This window comes from Protopterus annectens, chromosome 3.part1 (assembly GCF_019279795.1).
Source record: "Protopterus annectens isolate FY-2018-M chromosome 3.part1, PAN1.0, whole genome shotgun sequence".
NCBI classification, from domain to species: domain Eukaryota; kingdom Metazoa; phylum Chordata; order Ceratodontiformes; family Protopteridae; genus Protopterus; species Protopterus annectens.
Window position 1 is genome coordinate 1,311,623,881 of NC_056732.1, and position 23,491 is coordinate 1,311,647,371.

General features: G+C 44.1%; 1 protein-coding gene across 1 annotated transcript in view; it reads left to right on the plus strand.

Moving 5' to 3' along the window:
- The window catches only part of VAPA (VAMP associated protein A), a 628,338-nt gene that overhangs the window by 206,664 nt on the left and 398,183 nt on the right, over positions 1-23,491 (plus strand). The window contains exon 2 of the mRNA XM_044067355.1: positions 7,167-7,247. Within this exon, the coding sequence (XP_043923290.1) occupies positions 7,167-7,247 (81 nt within the window). The remainder of the gene's footprint in view (positions 1-7,166; positions 7,248-23,491) is intronic.

Genomic DNA, 23,491 nt, shown 5'->3' on the forward strand with positions numbered 1-23,491 from the left:
CATTATTTTGGTAGAAAATTCAATTATACCATGTCGTCGGAACTACCGACGACCGGAATACACAAAAGACGCAAAAACAAGGATAGGCATCCGAGGCCAAAAACTGATGACGAAGCCTCTACTAGACCAGTCGCCGGTTCTCCAGTTTTCAGCGAGGCGCCTTCGCAGCCCCTGACGACCGCTTCTGTAGAACCACAGGCTGTCTCTGACTCTCACGTAAAGATGGCTGGGCCTTCGGACGAATAAGTTATTCAGCCTACCGAGACTAACCCTTCAGAGGGATCTGGAGTAGCTGAGCTACCCGCAGCTTCAGAGCGTGTTTTCAGACCTACTCAGTTAAGCATTAAACCCTCTGCTAAGTCTAAGCCAGCTTTAAAATCAAAGAAACAAATACAGCATTCTCCAGCACAGGCCTCCATGCCTAAGAAACAAATGCTCAAGATGGCCGAAGACCTAATCACTCTGATCAGGGGTCCCATCCCCTTCCTGATAAAAGGCCTAGACAGGATGCAGACTATGACTCATCCGACCAGGTGTCCATCTCTTCAGATTCATCCTCAGACCTAGGATATTCTTTACCCCCTTATGAGGATTCTGATGCTGAGGAGTCAATTCCATCAGCCTCTCCGCCTGAGGATTACTCCTTTGGGGAAACCTTGCATACCATGAGGGAGCATTTCCATTGGGAAGGCCAAGATTACTCAGAATCCAAGAAAAGGCTCGGAGACTTCCTTTTATTACCTCAGCACAGACCCCTTGCTATTCCGCCAGTGTTAGATATTGTGGATGATGTTTATACTGAATCCAGCCTAAGTCCTGATTCCTTACCTCCAACCCCCAGTTAAACCTGATAGATACTACAGAGTCCGTGACTCTCACACATTTCTGTACAAAAGCCCTGTTGCTGACCCTGAAACTATTTTCCAGGGACCCAAAGTGGTTAAGGCCTCATCAGCCAAGAATCCAGTTCCCTTTGACAGAGATTCCGGAGCATTAGACAGATGGGGAAAGAAAGTATATACGTCTGCAACTTTAGCAATGAGCGCCTTAAATTGCCAATTTCACATGCTAAAATATCAGCAATTTCTACTGTCTCAGTTGAAACAAAAAATGCTTCCAGATTCAGATCCTCCTACTTTTAAAGAAATGCAGGATTTATTGCATGCAGCTGTACAGGTGGGAAAACATACTTTGCAATGTGGTTTTGACTCTTTAGAGGCCTCCTGTAGAGCAGCCGTTACAGGCTGTGTCATTAGAAGACATGCTTGGTTAAAAGAAAATTCGTTACCAGACCATGTTGAAGCAAAATTATTGGATGCACCTTTGCAGCAGGATGTGTTATTTGGAGTTGAGGCAGAAGAGGTATTAAAGAAAATGGAGGATAAGGCAAAATCTATGCAAACAGTGAAAGATTTCTTACAGGTTCAGCCTCCTAGATTTAGCAGAAATTGGCCAACTAAGAATCGGTCGTTTCCAGTTACAGACAGACCTCAAAGGGGCAGATACAGACGTCCAAGAGGTAGAGGTCAACCACAAGGTCCTTACAGGCCTCGACAATGGGTTGCATCAGGCCAGAAAGAAGGGGAAGACAGGCCCCAACCATATAAAAAGCAGCCCCAATGACTTCCCACTACAGCTGCCAAAAAACTCTCTCTTGGCAGCCCCCTTGGGAGGAAAACTGGCACTTTTTTATCACAATTGGCATATGATCACCAAAGACAGATGGGTTCTCAACATTGTATCTCAAGGTTATAGGTTCCACATTCACACTCTGCCAAGGTTAATCTGCCACCAAATCAATGGGCAGAGGCTCAAAAACAAATTACAGCACTCATGGATATGAGAGCTATTCAAAAGGTATCACCACAAGAGCAAGGACAAGGATTTTACTCAAGACTCTTTCTAGTTCCCAGGAAGGACAAAGTCTGGAGGCCCATTCTGGATCTTTCTTCTCTAAACACTTACGTGGATGTTCCGAAATTCAAAATGTTGACACTACAGTAGCTTCTTCCCATGCTGGGCAAGAAGGCTTGGCTCGTGACCTTGGACCTCAAGGAGGCATACCTGCATGTCCCTATCAGACAAAACTGCAGAAGATACCTCAGATTCATAGCAGGTTCAATGCACTATCAATTCTCTGCACTGCCCTTTGGCTTATCTACTGCGCCCAGGGTCTTCATAAAGTGCCTGGCACCAGTAATTGCATTTTGCAGACTGAAAGGAATTCAAATTTATCCATACCTGGATGACTGCCTGATTCAAGCAGAGAGCAAGGACATTCTACTAGAGCATCTGGCGTTTGTAAAAAAGTTAAGTTGCCTGGGGTACATGGTAAACTAAAAGAAATCAAAACTAGTACCCTCACAAGAGATAATATTCCTGGGTGCCAGCTTGAACACAACGGCCCAGATGGCTTATCTCACACCAGACAAGCAAGGACAACTGACTCAATACTTTCAATTGATGGCAACAAAAACCTACTCCCTGCAAGAAAAATTCTGCAGGCCTTGGGTTACATGGCATCTTGCATACTACTAATTCCATATGCCAGACGGCATACGAGGACACTACAATGGTACCTAAAGAGTGTGTGGTCTCAACATTGTCAAAGTTTGGAAATGGTTATACCACTAATTCGTTGCCTTCAGCAGGAGTTTCGATGGTGGTCTCAAACTTGTCACCTCAACAAGGGATAGCCTTTTACTCAACCCACAGCCAGGCAAACACTGACAACAGATGCATCGGATTATGCCTGGGGAGCCCACATGGCAGGAAAATGTATTCAGGGCAAGTGGCCCGCAGAACAAAGGCATCTTCACATCAATCAAAAAGAGATGTTAGCTGTACAAAATGCCCTTATAGGTTTCAAGGACCTGCTGCGTCCAGGACAACTATTACTAAAGACAGACAACACCACAGTTATATGGTACATAAACAAGTAAGGGGGCACTCACTCCTACCCCCTCTGCAGACAAGCCATGACCTTGTGGAACACAGCTCTAAACTATCAATTTCATCTACAAGCACAATTCCTGCTAGGAGAGAAAAACACACTGGCAGACGACTTAAGCAGAAACATCATGGACCCCCCACGAATGGGAATTGAATCCACAAATATTCAGAATGATAACACAGAAATGGTGGAGCCCGGACATAGATCTGTTTGCATCCTCAATGAACTGCCAGCTACAGAAATTCTGCACAAGGAGTTACCATCCACAAGCATGGAAAGTGGATGCCCTCTCATTCAGCTGGAAAAACCTACAAGTATACGCTTTCCCTCCACTACCTCTCCTTCCAAAGGTTCTCATAAAAGCCAGGCAAGAAGAGCCAAAGATGGTCCTGATTGCTCCAGACTGGCCACGCCAGCACTGGTACCCAATCTTAAAGAATTTAGCACAAGAACCACCCTGGATATTGCCTCAAATCCCACATCTGCTGACTCAGCACAACAATCAGATATTTCACAGTCAGCTAAAGACTTTAAACCTAGCTGCATGGAAAATTCCTTAGTCAAGCAAGCAATGCCTCTCTCCAAAGCTGTTATGGATGTCATTCTGGAGGCCAGAAGGCCTAGTACCAGGAAAGCCTATTCGGACAAATGGAAGAGATTCTCTGCCTGGAACCAGGCTCACAGCCTTGACCGTCTTATCCCAAACATTCCTCAAATTCTACATTATTTAACTGAGATGCTGGACAAAGGCCTCTCTTTTTCATCCATCAAGATCCACGCCTCTGCCATCTCTGCTCATTACAACACGGATCCACCAATTTTTTTTAATCCTTTGCTAAAACAGTACCTCAGAGGGGCTAAAAACATAAGACTGCCCCGTAGAGCACCTACTCCAACTTGGGACCTCAACTTTTTGTAAAAATTAACTTTACCTCCCTTTGAGCCAGCTAACACAGCAGAATTAAAATATATTTCTTGGAAAACTGCTCTGCTCCTGGCAATAACATCAGCTCTAAGCGTTTCAGAATTACAGGCACTAATGGCAGTGGAGCCTTTCCTCATTTTCCACCAGGACAGGGTGTCCTTAAGAACTAACCCTACATTTATGCCAAAGGTGGTTTCAAGTGTGGCTCTAAACCAAACTATTCACTTACCAACTTTTTATCCAAAACCACAGAATAAAGGGGAGAGACTACTGCATTCTTTGGACATTCACAGGCAGTTACGCTTTTACTTGGACAAAACCAAAGCTTTCAGAAAATCTGAGCAATTACTGGTAGCATATGCTACAGGAGCACAGGGAAAAGCCATTTCAAAACAGGCTTAATGGATAGGACACTGCATACGTTTCTGCTACACACACCATGGGAAACCTATACCTAGCAGCATTAGATCTCACTCCACCAGGGCAACAGCCACTTCAACTGCCTACCTCAGAGGAGTGCCTACCAAGGATATTTTGGAAGGAGCAACATGGAGTTCTGTGCATGCCTTCACCAAGCATTACCATCGGCCTTTATACTCTAAATCCAGAGCTGGCTTCGCCACTGCTGTGCTGCAGGGCCTTATAGCCACACCTAATACCTTATAGAACCAGCCGTCCTACCTCAGCTTTGGGATTCTACCCAAGTGTAATGACTGCAGCAGTGTAACACTATGAACATAGTACAGATTTGTACCTACCATAAATGTAGATGTTCGAGTGTGTACACTGCTGCAGTCCAGGTTACCCTCCCTCCTTCCCCTCTTCCTTGCTTGTATGTACCTATATCTTCTACCCTTTACTTCCTATGGGGAGTGTTTGCTGTTAACTAAAAGTTATTTGCTTTTCCTATCTATGTTTTATTAGCAATTTGAATTGCCTATCCTGCATCTTGTATACCCCTGTCGCACTGACGTCAGGGAAGAGGTGACAGCAACCGACGCTGGACCAAGAGTTTGGAACTCAGGCCGACTGGGGAACCACCTGACGGCATGATAACCCAAGTGTAATGACTGCAGCAGTGTATACACTCGAACATCTACATTTATGGTAGGTACAAAACTGTACTTTGTGTACACTTACCATAAATGTGGATGTTAGAGTGTATTTCACTGTTGCAGTCCTGGTTACCCTCCCTCCATCCCCCTGCTTTTTCTCTTACTATGCCTCTACTTTCTTTTACTACACTTAAAAGCCTTTTTGGTGTATTTGCTTTTGTTTGGAGGTATATTTTTGTGTTTTTAATTATTTATATACTTTTCTCCACATTTGGGGGGCACCTGACATCTGGGGCAAGAAAAACTGATGTAATGGTGTCGGCTGCATGTTTTATACCCCTGACGACCTGACGTCATGGAAGAAGAGACAGCAACCGACGCAGGACCCAAGACTTTGTTAATCAGGCCGACTGAGGGCAACCTGCCAGCAGATTACCCAAATGTAATGACTGCAACAGTGAATACACTCTAACATCTACATTTATGGTAAGTGTACACAACTGTACTTTTAGACTCCTAGCGTTTAGCAGCATGACCTTTAATTTGTGTTTTGTTGAAATTTTTTATGTTGGTAGTTTTAGCCTCATCACTTTTCCTACAAAAGGCACTATGGGGGAGGCAATGGCCTTTGCCAGAAGCCTGAAGCCCAAGTGAGGCAGATGCAGGCCATCTCTGGCAAAGCATTATGGTCTGTCTATCATATCTTCCCAGCCTGCTAGGTACTGGAACCCCCTGGAGTGAGACCATAAACTAAGCCAGTTGTTAAAGTTAGAAATTTTCTGTTTGTGTTGAGGCATCATTCTGGGTAACAGTAGAATGCTGCTTAAGGCTAGGGATATACATGCCTGGGACACACATTCGGCGAGCTCAGTCATGTCCCTCTTCATATAGTTGTCTGCAGGCTGGGCGCGGTCATCATTTCCCTAGTGGTGTGGACATCCTCCAAGAGGGTTTCATCCAAAGAAATGACTGATGCCAGAAACATGGCCTGAAGCTGAATACCAAAAAATGCATCATCATCCCCTTTGGGGATAGTGACATCCCCCAAATTATGACATTAATAATGTCCTAAGCACACAATCAGTCGTGAGGGATTTGGGCACCCAGGTTGATAGGAGCCTGATTTTTGACCACCATATTGCTTCTGTTGTATGGAAAACTTACATGGCCCACATCATAAGTAAGGGTCTCCCCTTGATTAGAGTGGAAAGATTGTGTTAGATCAGTGATGGCGAACCTATGACACACGTGTGAAAGGTGACACACCACAATGTTTTGGGTGACACGCCAGTGTTCACCAACACCCGAGTTACCAACGAAACTGCTTTTGCATTTGTTGCTCATGTGAAGTGCACTGAATTATTTTGTGCCAGGAGCCAGTTCAACAACACTGCTGCAGAGGTAAGGAAGTTATTAACCTCAGACTGTTTCGCTATACTGTCTCAAAAAGAGTCTGCAAAGGGCGGTGCTGACATTGTTTTCTCTTTGTGTTTACACTTCTGCAAAGGGCAGGTAGTCTGCATTTCTACTGTTTTACATTCTTCCCAACTGTTCCTCTTAATCCCTCCTAAAACTGGTGACTTTTTACACTAAATAGACTTATTTTACTTCAGACAACGTATATTAATTCACATTCATTTTTTGCGTCAGTGTCTCAGATTAATAGTACTAGTAGGTTAAAACTGTGCATGTCTCTCATTTCTAGATTTGTCCCTGATTCTGATGTGATTTATCACTGATATATTGAGAGCTATGCTGTTTTTTGTATTCATTTATTTTACTTATTTTAATTTTTTGTTTTTTGGGGGGGGGGGGGACATACTAACCGAGTCAAGTTAGGCATTTTTTGAATTTTTGACACTCCGAACCCAAAAGGCTCACCTTCACTGTGTTAGATCTTGAATGCTAGTGATTTGTCTGCCCGCCCATGAAGTTTGTTTTTGTCTGTTTTTTTCTTGTCTAGTTGGCTAAGCGTAGAAGTGTGAGACAATGCCTTTTTATACTGGATGAAAACTCGTAGTTGATTTGTGTGGAGTATATTAGAGTGTATCTGGTGGCATAAAGTTGCGGGCATTAGGTGAAAATTTGATCTGATAATTACTTGTAAAGGAAAGGTTTTAGTTGCAGCACATTTTGATAAATGTTGAGACAAGTTCCTTTTCTTTATCGGTTTGATTGTTTTTCATTTGGTTTGTGTTTGTGTTAATATGAAGTACTTATTTTTATCCTGCAGTGGAAAGATGCAAAACCAGAAGATCTCATGGATTCCAAATTAAGATGTATGTTTGAAATGCCTTATGAGAATGAGAGAGTGGTAAGTCTATTGGTGTACCTTAAGTTGTACTTTTTACACTGGCATTTTGCATATTATATTGGAACATTATTTTACCCGTATTTCATTTAGTATTACTGGTATGTCTCAGTTCCTAAATTTATTTAATGTTTCATAGTCTTGGGAATTTAAAATGTCTTCATATGCTGTTCATTTCACACGTGGTACAATAACATTGTTTGTATAATTTTAGTTTTGGGGTGTAGTCTTGTATTTTTTCCCCGTTTATTATAAGTTTGCAAAATTAGAACAAACAAACTGCACTGATTATATATTTTTTCTTCAAATCATTTAATTCAGCATTTTATATATTCAGACAATGCATTTATATATTGTTTTAATATTCTGAAAAACTCCCCTTCATCGCTGGAGTTGAAACATTTCTTCCTTCTATCTGATTAACCCTTAGAACAAAGCTGTCATATAAGAAACTGAGCAAGTGTTGTAGTCACAGACAAGGTTAAGATGTTTTTTGCAAACCTGGAATGTAATAAATTCAGCCTCTGAATCAAAGCTTGGTACTTTATATATTCTTGTAACTACATCTGACTCTGTCCTGACATATCGTTATTAATGAAGATTTGTGTTCTTTGAAAGTGGTCACTGTAACAGTAAGTAATAAAATGTGTTTGCTTGATACCCAACCCTGCCTTTCATTTCTTGACTTAAAATTCTGAAAGTAGTGGCTTCTTTCCCTCTAGGTACCAATGCACATCTCATGCTGGAGTATACTGACATAGGTATGAGTGTGGCAACCTTGTATTTCTCATGTTAGTGCATGCTCTTTCCAGTAATCCCCTTTTCAGTGGCCGCACATCTTTCACTCTGTCACAAAGAAATTTTACTGCACAGTGTGTCACTACTTCACTTTTAATAGCTGCTGTTTTCTTTGTTGAAACATGCATCTGTGAGGTATGTGTGCTTATATGTTGCTAACTCCACCAACAGATGTGAGTTTGCTACGTGTGTAACCACTAAGGATTTCTGCATACATTGTCCTTTCTGTTTGGAACCTAGCTTAGGGTGCTGATTGTGAAGGTACAAAGTGGCTCTCCAACTTCATTGGCAGAAATCATTAACATCTGTTCTGAGAAAAAGCTTATGTAAGTCCGAAACAAAACCTGTAGCTGAACATTTAAAGTCTGAGAAGGTTAAAATGACTATTTCAAAAAAAGGCTAAGTGTAATAAAAAGGTTCCTCTCATCACTCACAGATTGGGAATTTTTAGTGTCTTCAAATGTGGAGGCTAGCAGTTCTGTATTACAAACTCCTATGTCAGAGAACAGAAGTCAGTTTTTGAAGTGACGCCTAAGCTGACAAAACAGTTACCTTCATTGATGGCATCACAGGTTTCTGTAGGGAAGGCACCTTGAAAGTCTAGCATTCTAAAGTTCTCTTTTTACTAGCCCAGAGGTATGTCTTAGTTGGTCTTCTATCTGACTGAGATAGATTGTAAAAGTTTATCAGGTGAAATAGGCTCCCTAGTGAAGTCTGAACTGACAATGTCGAATCACAAAATGTTTAAAAAACAAACAAAAAAAACCCCAAAAGTACAGGAGATGTGCGAATATTGAGCATTGCTTTTCTCTTTTAAACTTATTTTTTTGAAAGGAGGCAAGCCTCCTGCACTCCCTTCATGTGGGTTTAAGCCCACACACCCCTCAGACTTGTATATGCCAACTCTGAAGATCTCCATCTGTTTTGGAATCACTTTTGGAATAACAGGGTAATCCATACCTTGGAGAAAAGGAAATATTCAGATAAATGGTCTTCTCAGACTTAGTATATTTAACCCTAGGTTTTTGGTCATTCAGACTCTGTTTTCCAGAACTTGGTATTGCAATTCCGTATTCAGTGAGTTACCTTCAGCCACTGCAGAGGAATCCTTGGTACCTTGGCTGGTACTGTATGGAGACTGACGTCTGTCACAGTTCTGGCCTGAACAGTCAGCACCTATATTGATTCTTGTAATTGCCCTTCAGGTATGAGGTAGAAAACATTTTGTTTTACAATATGAGGATAAGTGTAGCTTTAAGCTTCAACACCTTTCCTGTCATTATATCATTTTAGGTCATGAAGATTCATCCTCACAGTTTTCAGGCTATCCCTACACCTAGGATACCTTTTTAATCAGGCCATTTACACTGCTGGAGACATTTTTAGCTGGTCTATCTTTGACTTTTTTCTCTTCTAAGTCTCTGTGGGAAGAGTTCCTTCTCTTTTTAAAGTATTTTAAGACTTCTGGAGTATCAGATTGGGGTATTCTTATTCATAGCTTGTTCATAGCCATCAACCTAGAAAGGACAGACAGTGTCCGGAAGCAGTAATTGATTGATTTTATTGTTTGTATGTCCACAGGATTGGCCTGTTGGCTCCCCTTCATTTGTCTGGTTGACTCATTCATTTCAAGACCCTGGTGGAGTGAAAGTCTGGTGTTGCACAGCAGGCCATTCTACAGTTCCTGCAGACTGTTCTGTCCCTACCCCCTTGACATGCTACAAGCTGTGCTATCCCTGACTTCAAAGGCACATGCAAACCTTCACTCATGAACAACATCCCAGCCAAGTGGCACACTTTTTACATCTTCGGCATGTAAGGCACTTTGTACTGCCATGATTGCCATGTAGTGAGCTAAGCTGACTGCTTCCCTCCAAGATGGGTGATCTGGCATTTGCTGCTCACTACTGTCCTTTCCGCCACCAGATCCCCTACAGCACCCATGCCTGTAGCTGAACATCGACTGTCTGAGATGCAGTGAGAACCTTTTTCCCTGTGCGCCATGGGGCTGGGAGCAAGAGATCATGACTGAATCTTGAACCCTGGAGCTTTGCGGTAGTGATCTGAACCACTGAGCCATTGTGCTATGCTCATCTAATACCAGTAGGTAATCTACCTTTTTACTAAGAAAAGGAGATTAATGGACAGGTACAGTATCAAGGATGGTGATATCTCATAACTGTCTAGTCCATACGGTATTTTTTCAGAATTCTCTTATAGGATAAATGAAATGCAAATAACTTAACAGGTTCTTAAAAAATAGTTTGTGTGGCTTCAGGCACTAATGCTCATGTACATCAGTGTGCTTGGCTGGCACTTGACTTTTACCTGAAGGACATTAAAAGTTCAAATCTTAGAAACTTCAGCAGCAGGAGCTTTGTTTAAAAGTCCTGGAAGGAAGAATAAGGGAAAGCTTGAGGAGCAATAGAAAGTGGGATGCTTCATCTGTTTCTCCTTTCAAAGGCATTATTCTTCTTTCAAATGTGAAGTCCTATCCAGATTGAAGTCATCACACTGCAAACCTGACAGATAGTACGCTTCATTATTTTTATTGTATCTTTATAATGGCAAGTGGATTTTGGCATGAAACTCTAAATTAGTATGGTACATGTCTGCAATGTTATTTTGTTTCCTTTATGTTTTCTTGGCAGACTGAATAGTTCCCAGACATGTATGACCTACACCATTTATTATTGCAAATTACAGTACATGCAGGTGAAGGTTTAGCTCTTTGACGCTCATTTCTATAACATTTTTCTCCTTGAAAAAGTTGGACTAGCAGGCATTAGAAGTGTTAAATGATGTAAAACAGGTTAGCTTTTGTTGGTATTTTAACTATTACATCATGGTAACTCACTAGTTCTATTAACTGAAGTTTGAGCAAGCATTTGAAAGGACTGATGTTCTTCGTGTTTCACTGTTGCAGTCATCACACTTGGGTTATCTGCCTGCAGGTAGCCCTCAGTCGGCCCGAATAGCAGAGTCTTGGGATTTCTGCTTCAGATGCTGTCACCTCTTCCATGACGTCAAGTCGTCAAGGGTATAAAACATGCAGCCGACGCCATTACATCAGTCTTTCTTGCCGTTTGGGAGCCAGAAGCAGTTCTCAAGTGTCGGTCGGCCGCTACCTGAAGTTTTCATTTTTCGAGTTTCAAACCTGAAGTCTTCTAAAGCTAAGTACCCCGTTGGGGATCCTTTATTCTTTCTCTAACCGATGTCAGAAAAAGTTAACAATTGTCTTGCCTGTGGAAAGCAAATACCTTACAGAGATTTTCATTCTTACTTTGTCATCTGTTTAGGCCCAGACCACGACGTTCCTCTCTGTAGGTTTTGTGCCTTGTTTAACGCCCGAACTATTCGCCGTCGGGCTATCTTTGTCACTAAATTCCTTCACTCTTGTTCTCCGTATTCTGAAATGGCTTTGATAAGCCATCCGACTACCGATCTTCTGAAATAACGCAAGGATAAAGACAGAGACAGACTGCATAGGTCCAAAACTGCCGACGGCACTTCCGTTAAGCTAGTCGCCAGTCCACTGGTACTCAGTGAGGCGCTTTTGCAGCCCCTGATACCCGCTTTTACAGATTCGCAGGCCTCTGCTGAGACGCATTCTGAGTGCGGTGTGCCGCGAGATGCTTCTTCGACTATGGAACCTGCAGATGTCTCTACCTTGGATGGGTCTGGAGACGCTGTGCAGGCACCGATTTCTGAGGGTGTATTCCAACCTTCCGTTGTTTGCATTAAACCGGCAACTTCGTTTTTGACTAAAACTACCAAGTTTCTCAGAGACCCAGAGTTTGCACTACGTCTGGAAAACGGACGACCAAAGCGCATGCTGAAGCTCCCTTGCCACAGAAACAAATGCTTAGAATGGCTGAAGACCTTATAACCTTAATTAGGGGAAGCCAGCCTTCCCCCACTAAAAGACAAAAAATTGATTTTCTGTCTGATTCTACAGACCTCGAGTCCGATGACTCTGATCTCTTTGATTACCAGGACTTACCCTTATCTACCTATGAGGATTCAGATGCAGAGGATTCCATACCCTCTGCCTCCCCTCCAGAGGACTTTTCTTTTGGTGAAACCTTGCATACTTTGAGAGCATTTCCACTGGGAATGCCAGGACTACCCTCAGTCCAAAAAGAGACTCAGAGAATTTTTAGACTTGCCTCAGCACAGGCCTCTAGCTATACCCCCTGTCCTGGATATTATAGATGATGTCTTCATGGAATCCAGTCTTACCAAAAGCTCCTTGAAAGCCTGACCGGTACTACAGAGTACCTGACTCTCACAAATTTCTCTTTAAGAATCCCAGTGCAGATCCACCTGATTTCTCAGGGACCTAAAGGCATTAGGGCTACTACAGCCAAAACCCCAACCCCTTTGGACAGGGATTCTAGAGCTTTAGACAGATGGGGTAAGAAGGTATATACCTCTGCAACTCTTGCCATCAGGGCTTTGAATTGCCAGTTTCACATGTTGAAGTACCAGCAGCATATTATGGAAATAATTAAACAAAAATGTTGCTTCCAGATGGTACAGAAAATAAAGATTTACAAGAGTTAATGCATTCTGCAAACCAAGTTAGTAAACATACTTTGCAGTGTGGTTTTGATGCCGTAGAAGCATCTTGCAGGGCTGCTGTCACTGGGTCTGTACTGAGAAGGCATGCTTCGCTGAAGGAGCAAATCTTGCCAGACAATGTCAAAGCAAAATTACTAGATGCTTCATTAAACCAAGAACATTTGTTTGACACAAAAGCAGAAGAAGTTCTTAAAAAGATGGAGGAAAAAACTAAATCTGTGCAAACTGTTCATAGGTTCATAGGTTTATACTAGGCTATCTGCCCTAAGGCATTTATAAGCCTAGCCCAAATTATTGTGGCTTACGCCACCCCTTATATGAAAAAAATACTGTGCCCATTAGTTTGTTGTGCCTCTGTCCAGCAGTGACACAGAGATGATTCCCGGGGTAAACCTACGATCTCCCATCCACAGGTCTAGATTTCTCTTGAACAGAGTCAGCGAGGTGCTCTGCCTCACATGGACCGGGATTTTATTCCACAGCATAGGGAGTCTCTGAGTGATAAATCTATCCCTCCAGCACGTCCTATTTATATCCGTGCTAAGGTTTAAGTCGCTTGCTCTAGTGGTTTTGGTGGATTTGGATTTTTGAGGTGGAGCATGTCCATTAATTCCGGGTTGGACATGGCCTTGTATGTCAGGCACATGTCACCTCTGAGCAGACGGTATGCGACTGAATAGAGCTGGAGTTTCTTCAATCTGGCAGCATATGACAGATTTTGGAGTCCCTTTATCCTTTTGGTGAGGAACTTTTGGGGTCTCTCCAATTGCTGCAGATGTCGGGTGAGATATATCCCGAATGGGGCATTGTACTCGATCATTGGTCTGATAAGTGAAGAGTACAGGGGAACAATGACCTCACTAGATCTGGATGTGAATCCCTTCATGATCAGGTGGGCAATGTAGAAGGTCTTTATAACCACTTTAGCAATGTGAGTGTCAAAGAAAGGCCACTGTCAACCTGGGTCCCCAGGTCCCTGATAACCTCTTCTGTGCTTAGTGGATTGCCACCTATATGGTAGCTTGGGGTTACCTTGTTTTTCCCGAAGGGTATGACTATACATTTTTGGCGTTTAACTTCAGGCCATGGCTCTGGCACCAGCTATCTGTTTCCGTGAGTCCCTTCTGAAGGATATCCGTGTCCGATGCACTTTCCACTATGGCTTCAGTTTGCAGTCGTCTGCAAACTTTGTCAGCCAAAGTCCTCCCATGTTGGCCTGTACTTCTGAGAAGTAGATGCCAAACAATAGGGGCCAAGGACCGAGCCCTGTGGGACACCACTTGTGACCGGCTTGGAGTCTGACACAGCGCCAGCAACTCTAACCCTGTGGGTTCTGTCCTTAAGCCAGTTTGCAACCCATCTTGTGACATATGGGTTTACATTTAAGCTGGTAAGTTTTTCTACAATACCCGAGTGGGGTATTGTGTAAGCCTTTGCAAGGTCAAGGTAGGCTGTATGGACTGCCTTTCCCTTATCAATGGCCTTGGTGACTGTTTCAAAGAAGTCGACCAAGTTCAAAAGGCATGATCTTCCCTTGACAAAGCCAAACTGGGTCGGGTCCAATGTCTGCAAGTCCCCTATATCTTTGTTTATGAGCTCCATTATGATCCTCTCCATAGCTTTGCAGACTAGACTTGTTAAGCTTATGGGGCGGTAATTACCAGGGTCCGTGAGGCGCCGCCTTTGTGGAGTGGGACCACAGTTGCCGTACGCCACTCCTTGGGCACGTATCCTGTGGTAAGGCTGAGATTAAACAGCTGCCTTATGTGCGGGTTTAATTCCTCATTTAGCTCGTGTAGCACACAGCAGGGGACACCATCCGGTCCCATTGATGCTGTGTTTTTAGCTTTAGAGAGAGCAGCTTTCACCTGCGCATTTGAGATGTCCGGGAGGCTACACTCGGCTGGGATAGTTATCTCTCCTTTAGGGGGGAGAGGGGGGTGAAGTTTGCACTGAACCTGTCTGCCAGTATGTTGGCAATGTCTGTGGGTTCAGTGATTTTTGTATCATTTTGGACTAATTCTGAGCATATCTGGGAGTTTCCACCCAGGTTCCTAACATAGCTGAAAAAGGCCTTATGATTGTCCTTTGAATCCATGGCAATTTTTCTCTCAAAATTGTTAAAGATTTCTTACATGTGTAGCGACCTAGATTCAGTAGGCATTGGCCTTCTAAAAACCTGGTCCTTTCCAGTCCCTTCCAGGCATTCTCAGTCCAAACCCAGGGGCAACAGGCCACCAAGACTACAGTCTCAGGGTATGCAGATATCTAAACAATGGAGTGCTCCCACCTCTAAAACAGGAAGTGGTAAGCCACCCCCTTATGTAAAAAGTTCACAATTACTTGTCTGTCTTCCGTCCCAGCAAGGCCCAAGTACTTGCACCCCTAGGAGGAAAACTCTGCCTACATGCAAAAAACTGGATGTCCATTACCCAGGACCGATGGGTCCTAAATATTGTATCCCAGGGATACAGATTCTACTTCCACTCACTGCCAACCCGAAGTGGGTTACCAGACCTTCCTCCAAAACAGTGGGCAGAGGCTCAAAAGCAAGTACTTTCTCTTGTCAGTGTCAGGGCTATTCAGCCTGTGCCAAGAGAGCAAAGGGGACATGGTTTCTACTCCAGGCTGTTCCTGGTGCCCAGAAAAGAGGGCTCTTGGCGCCCTATTCCTAGATCTGTCAATTCTCAACACCTTCCTGGTGGTCCCAAAATTCAAAATGCTGACTCTGCAACAACTTCTTTCTATGCTAGCCAAGGACGCCTGGCACGTCACCCTAGACTTAAAAGAAGCTTATCTGCACATCCACATAAGGCAATCTTGCAGGAAATATTTACGTTTCAGGGCAGGCTCTATGCACCATCAGTTCTCTGCACTTCCCTTTAGCTTCTCTACTGCGCCCAGGGTTTTCACAAAGTGCCAGGCTCCAGCCATTGCATACTGCAGACAGAGAAATATTCAAATTTACCCATACTTGGACGATTGCCTGATTCAGGCAATCGGGAATTGCTACTTCATCACCTGGCATTTGTAAAGAGACTTCTAACTTCTCTAGGGTACACCATCAACGAAAAGAAATCACAAATGGTGCCCAGCCAAAAGATTGTATTCCTGGGAGAAAGCTTGAACACCACTTCCCAGATGGCATTCCTCACTCCAGAAGAACAAGTTTATTTGACAAACTACTTCAAACTAATGGCCACCAAAACACAGCTATCTGCAAGAAAAATACTGCAAGCCCTAGGGTTCATGGCCTCATGCATTCTACTGATTCTATATGCAAGACTGCATATGAGGAAACTTCAGTGGTACTTAAAAAGTGTCTGTTGTCAACATTCTCAGGACCTGGAAATACCGTTTCCTATCATTCCTTGTGTAAGGCAGAGTTACTTTGGTGGGCAGAGGCATGCAACCACAACAAGGGGACTTCCTTTCACTCCACCCATCCACGCCCAAACCCTTACAACAGATGCATCAGACTATGCATTGGGGGCTCACATGGCAGGCAAATGGAGCCCAGGACAAATTCCCCTGCATGTCACTCAAAAAGAAATGTTAGCTGTACAGAATGCTCTGACAGCCTTTAAATACCTTATCCTTCCAGGACAACTCTTGATAAAGACAGACAACACCACAGATGATGTCCTTCAAGGATGCATCTGCAGTCCTTACAAATGGGTTGTCCTGTCGTCAGGCAGCCCTCGGTTGGCCGGATTCCAAAGTCTGGGTCTGGCTTCGGCTGGTGTCGCTCTTCACCCGACGTCATAGCTGTAGTTATTCGGGTATAAAGGCATCAGCCGACGCCATTTTCCCCAGTCTTTCTTGCCGCGTGGCGCTCGAAGCAGAAGCTGTTCGCAAGTGCCGGTCGGTCAGATCCAGAGATTACTACTACCGAATACTACTTCGAAGACTTCTAAAAAGCTAAGTACCCCGTTGGGGACTCTTTCTTGCCTCAGCCAAAGTCAGAGAAAGTTAATAATTGTTTATCCTGTGGGAAACAAATACCTCATAAGGATTTCCACTCCTACTGTATACATTGCTTAGGCCCAGACCACGACGTAGCAGCTTGTTTAGCCTGCTCTTCTTTTAACCGACGGACGCTCAGACGTCGGTCGGAGTTTGCTGAACAAATTTTCGGCTCTGATTTTGCCTACATTATGCCATCGGACCCTCCGACAGCACAAATTTCGAAAAAAAACGAAAAGAAAAGGACCGACACTTGCAGTCTGCGGTTTCGGCCGAAACCGCGATTAAGCAAACCACAAGTGTCTGGGTTTCAGCCGAAACCGAGATAGCGGTTCCTTCTCCAGCTGAAACCATGCCTTCTACCGAGGCCTCCTCTAACCTGGTAGAATCTGCTTCTGAAAATCAGCCTTCTGTGGCGGTTTCCCAGGATTTATCAGACACAATTCCACTGGATATTTCCACCCCTGCACGTGGAGCTGCTAGGCCTCCTGCAGCCATGTCTATTAAGGCCTTTGCCAGGGCCAAAGCAGCAAAAGCTTCAAAATCTGTGCCTACCAAACCACCTCCACACAGGCCCAGCACTAGCTCACATATGTTATCTTTAGCTGAGGATTTAATTTCTTTAATTCGTGGTTCCCAGCCCCATCCAGACAGGTCCTCTCTTCCCCCTCCAGAAAAGAGGCGTAGAGCAGAACCCCCTGAACCAGTATTCTCTGATGGTTCTTCTGATGAATCAGAACATTCAGAACTTTCTGAGGCTCCTTATTCTCCTTACGAAGACTCTGATGCTGAAGAGTCCATTCCTTCAGCCTCTCCGCCTGAGGAATTTTCCTTTGGGGAAACATTGCATGCTATGAGAGAACAATTCCAGTGGCAGGGCCAAGATTTTTCAGACTCCAGGAAAAGGCTTAGAACCTTTCTACATTTGCCACAACATAGGCCTTTGGCTATACCTCCATTCCTTTCTGTTGTAGATGATGCATTTAATGATACTTGCACTGCTCCTGATTCTTTACCTCCGGCTCCTGCTAAGCCCGATAGGTTCTACAGGGTCCCGGACACTCACCATCATTTATACAAGGCTCCCTTGGCAGATCCAGAGACCATCGCTCAGGGCCCAAAAGCTGTAGCTACTACTTCCACTAGAAACCCCCTCCCCTCTGAAAGGGAATCCAGATCCTTAGAGAGATGGGGTAAAAAAGTTTACACTTCTGCAACCTTGTCAGCTAGGGCTTTGAACTGCCAGTTTCATATGATTCAATATCAAGAGTTTATGCTTGACCAGTTAACTAAAAAGCTTTCCTCTGAAGAATCCTTAGATAAGAAATATGTTCAGGAAATGGTACATAACATACAGCAGGTTAGTAACCATTCTTTAAAATGTGGCTATGATGCACTGGAGGCTTCCTTTAGATCAGCCATGACTGGCACAGTTATCAGGAGACATGCATGGTTGAAAGAACAAGCATTACCAGGCCATGTCAAATCAAAGCTCTTGGATGCACCCATGGACAAGGTCAATTTATTTGGTTCCCCTGCTCAACAGGTACTAAAAAAGATGGAAGAGAAGGCAAAATCTGTACAAACGGTGAAAGATTTTTTGCAAGTTCAACCTCCAAGGTTTAGCAGGAACTGGCCTTCCAAACATTGGTCCTTTCCAGATTCCTCTAAGGCCCAGAGGGGCAGGTATAGGCGTCCAAGAGGCAGAAACCAATCCAGAGGTACCTACAGGGGACGCCAATGGCAAGGTAACAACCAACGAGGTTCACACGCAACCACCACCACAACAACGGCTCAGTCACAGTGACTTGGCAGTGGCACCGCCTTCCAGGGAACAACTAGAAGCACCTTTAGGTGGAAAACTAACATTATTCTCAAAAAACTGGCACTGCATAACAAGAGAAAAACAAACTAGCAGAAGACTTACAAAGAGTCATTTACCTGCTGCAAGCCTTGGGATATACAGTCAATATAAAAAAGTCAAGGCTGACTCCATCCCAAAGAATAACCTTTCTGGGTGCAGAGCTGGACACATCAAAACAAATGGCATTCCTAACTGCAGAAAAGAAAGAACAACTACCTCTCTACTTCTTGGCATTAATCAAGCAGAACCACCTAACTGCAAGAAAAATACTGCAAGCTCTAGGATTCATGGCATCCTGCATAATCCTGGTCCGTCATGCCAGGCTGCACATGAGAAAGCTTCAATGGTACCTAAGGAATTTGTGGTCCCAGCACAAGCACAGCCTAGAAGCCAAAATTCCAATAATTCCATGCCTGAAACAAGAGTTCCTATGGTGGGCTCATGCCTGTCAATCAAACCCAGGACTACCCTTCTGCAACAGCCAACCAAGCCAAACCATCACGACAGATGCCTCAGACCTCGGTTGGGGAGCACACATGCAGGACAAGTGCATACAAGGCTGATGGACTCAAGAACAGCTGTGCCTACACATAAATCTAAAGGAAATGCTGGCAGTAAAAATGGCAATCCAGTCATTCCGACCATTTCTCCAAGAAGGTCAGTTGCTGGTAAGGACAGACAACACCACAGTTATGTGGTACATCAACAAACAGGGGGGCACACATTCATATCCTCTATGCCGGCTGGCACTGGACCTATGGGATGTGGCCCTGACCTACAACATTCAGTTACAAGCAATCTTTGTGCCAGGAAAAGAAAACATTCTAGCAGACATATTAAGCAGAACAACCACAGATGCCCACGAATGGATGCTTCATCCGGACATCTTCAAAGCCATCACAGAGAAATGGGGATTGCCACAAATAGACTTGTTTGCATCTCCGGTCAATCACCAGCTAAAGAAATTCTGCACGAGGACGCACCACCCACTTGCTTGGAAGGTGGACTCCCTTTCTTTCAGTTGGAAAAGCCTGACAGCATACGCATTCCCACCACTTCCTTTGATGCACAAGGTGCTTCTGAAGATCAAAGAGGACCGTCCCAGAATCATTCTGATAGCTCCAGACTGGCCCAGACAACATTGGTACCCATTGCTGAGGAGCATGTCTCGAGAACAAATATGGACATTACCCCTGAGCCCATTATTGTTAACACAGAACAATTACAGAATACTGCATCCAAACCTGAAAACTCTGCAACTAACTGCCTGGAACATTACATGACCGCAATTAACCCAAACTTATCCCAAAGGGTTAAAGACATAATCCTGGAGGCACGCAGGCCTTCAACAAGAAAGAATTATGCTGCAAAATGGAAAAGATATTTCATTTGGAGTAGTGCAAAGGGAGAAGATGTGACTCTAGTAAACGTGGCCAACATCCTGGAGTACTTGGCAGAGCTCTTCCACACAGGCCTGTCCTACTCTTCCATCAAGATACATGCTTCAGCTATTTCAGCACAGTACAGCTTGGATCCTCCTGTCTTCTCTCATCCCCTGCTCAGGCAATTTCTGAGAGGAATTAAAAATGTGAAACCTCCCAGGAAACCACCGGTGCCAGCATGGGACTTGAATTTTGTGCTAGAGAAATTAACACTTCCTCCCTTCGAACCAGCAGCGACAGCAGAATTACAATACTTGTCATGGAAGACTGCTTTTCTACTGGCAATAACCTCAGCTAGAAGGGTCTCTGAACTACAGGCACTAATGGCAGTACAACCCTTCCTGATCTTCCATCAAGATAGAGTGTCTATGAGAACAAATCCTACATTTATGCCTAAGGTGGTATCCAGAGTGTCATTAAACCAGGCTATTCACCTACCCACATTTTTCCCAAACCCACAGAACAGGGGAGAAAGGCTTTTACATACCTTGGATGTGCACAGGCAGTTACGCTACTATCTGGACAGGACTAAGTCCAATAGAAAAACTGACCAGCTACTGGTAGCATATGCCACAGGAAAGGAAGGAAAACCAATTTCAAAACAGACAATCTCCAAATGGATAGGAAATTCCATCAGATTTTGTTACTCCTACCATGGAAAGAAAACTCCAGAAAACATCAGGCCTCACTCCACGAGAGCTACAGCCACTACTACAGCTTTCTTACGAGGAGTACCTACCAAGGACGTTATTGAGGCTGTTACTTGGACCTCCGTGCATACATTTGCCAAGCATTACAATTTGCCTTTATACTCTAGATCCCGAGCAGGTTTTGCCACTGCTGTTTTGCAAGGGATCCTAGCTACACCATAATCACTACTCTTCCTCCTCCCCTTGCTTAGCTATGGTATTCTACCCATTTGTAAGGACTGCAGATGCATCCTTGAAGGACATAGTACAGTTTTGTACCTACCATAAATGTAGATGTCCGAGAGGAATGCATCTGCAGTCAGGATTACCAACCCTCCTTCCCCTCTGAGGTACGCCTAGGGTATTTGCCAGCCTCCAGCTAGCTTGGGGGGATCTATTATGGTGTATTTGTTTGTATATATGTACATACATGCTTATTTTTATGTTTACTTTATATTATTTGGAATCATTGGCATTTATCCAAATTTAGCCTTCCAGGAGGGCACCTGGCATCTGGGGCAAGAAACACTGAGGAAAATGGCGTCGGCTGATGCCTTTATACCCGAATAACTACAGCTATGACGTCTGGTGAAGAGCGACACCAGCCGAAGCCAGACCCAGACTTTGGAATCCGGCCGACCGAGGGCTGCCTGACGACAGGACAACCCATTTGTAAGGACTGCAGATGCATTCCTCTCGGACATCTACATTTATGGTAGGTACAAAACTGTACTTTCATCATGTTTCACTGTTAGTCATTACAATTGGGTTATCCTGCTGGCAGGCTACCCGCAGTCAGCCTGAATTCCAAAGTCTAGGTCCGACGTTTGTTGCTGTCGCCTCTTCCCTGACGTCAGTGTGCCAGGGGGTATAAAAGATGCAGTCGACACCATCTTCAGTCTTTCTTGCTGCGTGGTTCCCGAAGCAAAAGCAGTTCGCAAATGCCGGTCGGCCGACTCCTGAGATAAGTTCGAATTTCAGATTCAAAGTCTTCATTAAAAGCTAAGTACCCCGTTGGGGAAACTTTTTTCTTGCTTCAGACCGATGTCAGAAGAAGTTAATAATTATATTTCTTGTGGGAAGCAAATACCTCATAAAGATTTTCATTCTTACTGCATTCCTTGCCTAGGCCCTGACCACGACGTTGCTAGTTGTCGGTTTTGTGCTACATTTAACCAACGCACTATTAAGCATCGGTACGATTTTGCATTTCATTACTTTGGTAGAAGATTTAATTATATAATGCCGTCGGAACAGCCGACTACCGGAGTTTACAAAAAACGCAAAGAAAAAGAAAAGGACTGGCATCTGAGGTCCAAAACAGACGACGAGGCTTCTTCTAGGCCAGTCGCCGGTTCCCAGTGAGGCGCTTTCGCAGCCCCCGACGACCGCTACTTTAGAGCCGCAGGCCGATACCGACTCCCACATGGAGTCAACCAGGCCTACAGAAACTCAAGGTATTGGACCTTCGGAAACCATTCCCTCAGGCATCGGCTTCTGAGGGCATTTTCAGGCCTACACAATTATTTGTTAAAACGACTTCAGCTTCAAAGGCAAAGACTAAAGCAGCTTTAAAGACAAAGAAACAAGTACAACAGCCCCATGGACAGGCCTCCATGCCTAAAAAACAGATGCTCAAAATGGCCGAAGACCTGATTACTTTGATCAGGGGGTCTCATCCCTATCCTGACAAGAGGCCTAGGCAAGAGATAGAATATGAATCTTCAGATCAGGTTTCCATTTCATCTGATTCTTCTTCTGATCAGGAATACTCTCTTCCTCCTTATGAGGATTCTGATGCTGAAGAATCTATCCCCTCAGCTTCTCCTCCTGAGGATTATTCTTTTGGGGAAACACTGCATACCATAAGGGAGCATTTCCACTGGGAGAGCCACGATTATTCAGAATCTAAGAAAAGGCTCAGAGACTTTCTTTTACTGCCTCAGCACAGGCCCCTTGCTATTCCACCTGTGCTAGACATTGTATATGATGTATTTTCAGAGTCCAGTCTGACTCCTTACCTCCAGCTCCTGTTAAGCCAGACAGATACTACAGGGTTCCAGACTCCCACCCTGTGCTGACCCAGAAACTTATCTCTCAGGGTCCCAAGGGGGTCAAGGCTTCCACTGCAAAAAACCCTACCCCCTCTGACAGAGATTCCAGGGCACTGGACAGATGCAGAAAAAAGATTTACACTTCTGCTGCCTTGGCTATAAGGGCTTCTAATTGTCAGTTTCATATGCTTAAATATCAGCAATACATTGTCACTGCTTAAACAGAAAATGTTGACAAAGTCTGAATGTGCAGAAAATAAAGAAATGCAGGATTTATTGCATGCAGCTGAACAAGTTGGAAAGCATACTTTACAATGTGGTTTTGATTCTTTGGAGGCCTCCTGCAGAGCCGCTGTTACGGGTTCTGTCATTAGGAGGCATGTTTGGTTAAAGGAACAGAATCTGCCGGATCATGTTAAAGCAAAATTATTAGATGCTCCATTACAACATGATAACTTGTTTGGTGTTAAAGCAGAAGAGGTGTTGAAGAAAATGGAGGATAAAGCCAAATCTATGCAAACAGTCAAGGATTTCTTACAGGTACAGCCTCCAAGATTTAGCAGACACTGGCCTACAAAGAATTGGCCCTTTCCAGTGTCAGACAGGCCACAAAGAGGCAGATACAGACACCCTAGAGGCAGATCCCAGCCCCAAGGCTCATACAGGTCTAAACAATGGGGTGCTTCTACCTCCAAAAGCAGAGAAGACAAATCACAGCCATACAGAAAGCAGTCCCAATGACTTCCCCTGCCAGTGCCAAGCACTTATCTTCTGGCAGCTCCTTTAGGGGGGAAACTAGCACTTTTTTCTCAAAACTGGCAACCTAATCACCCAGGACAAATGGGTCTTG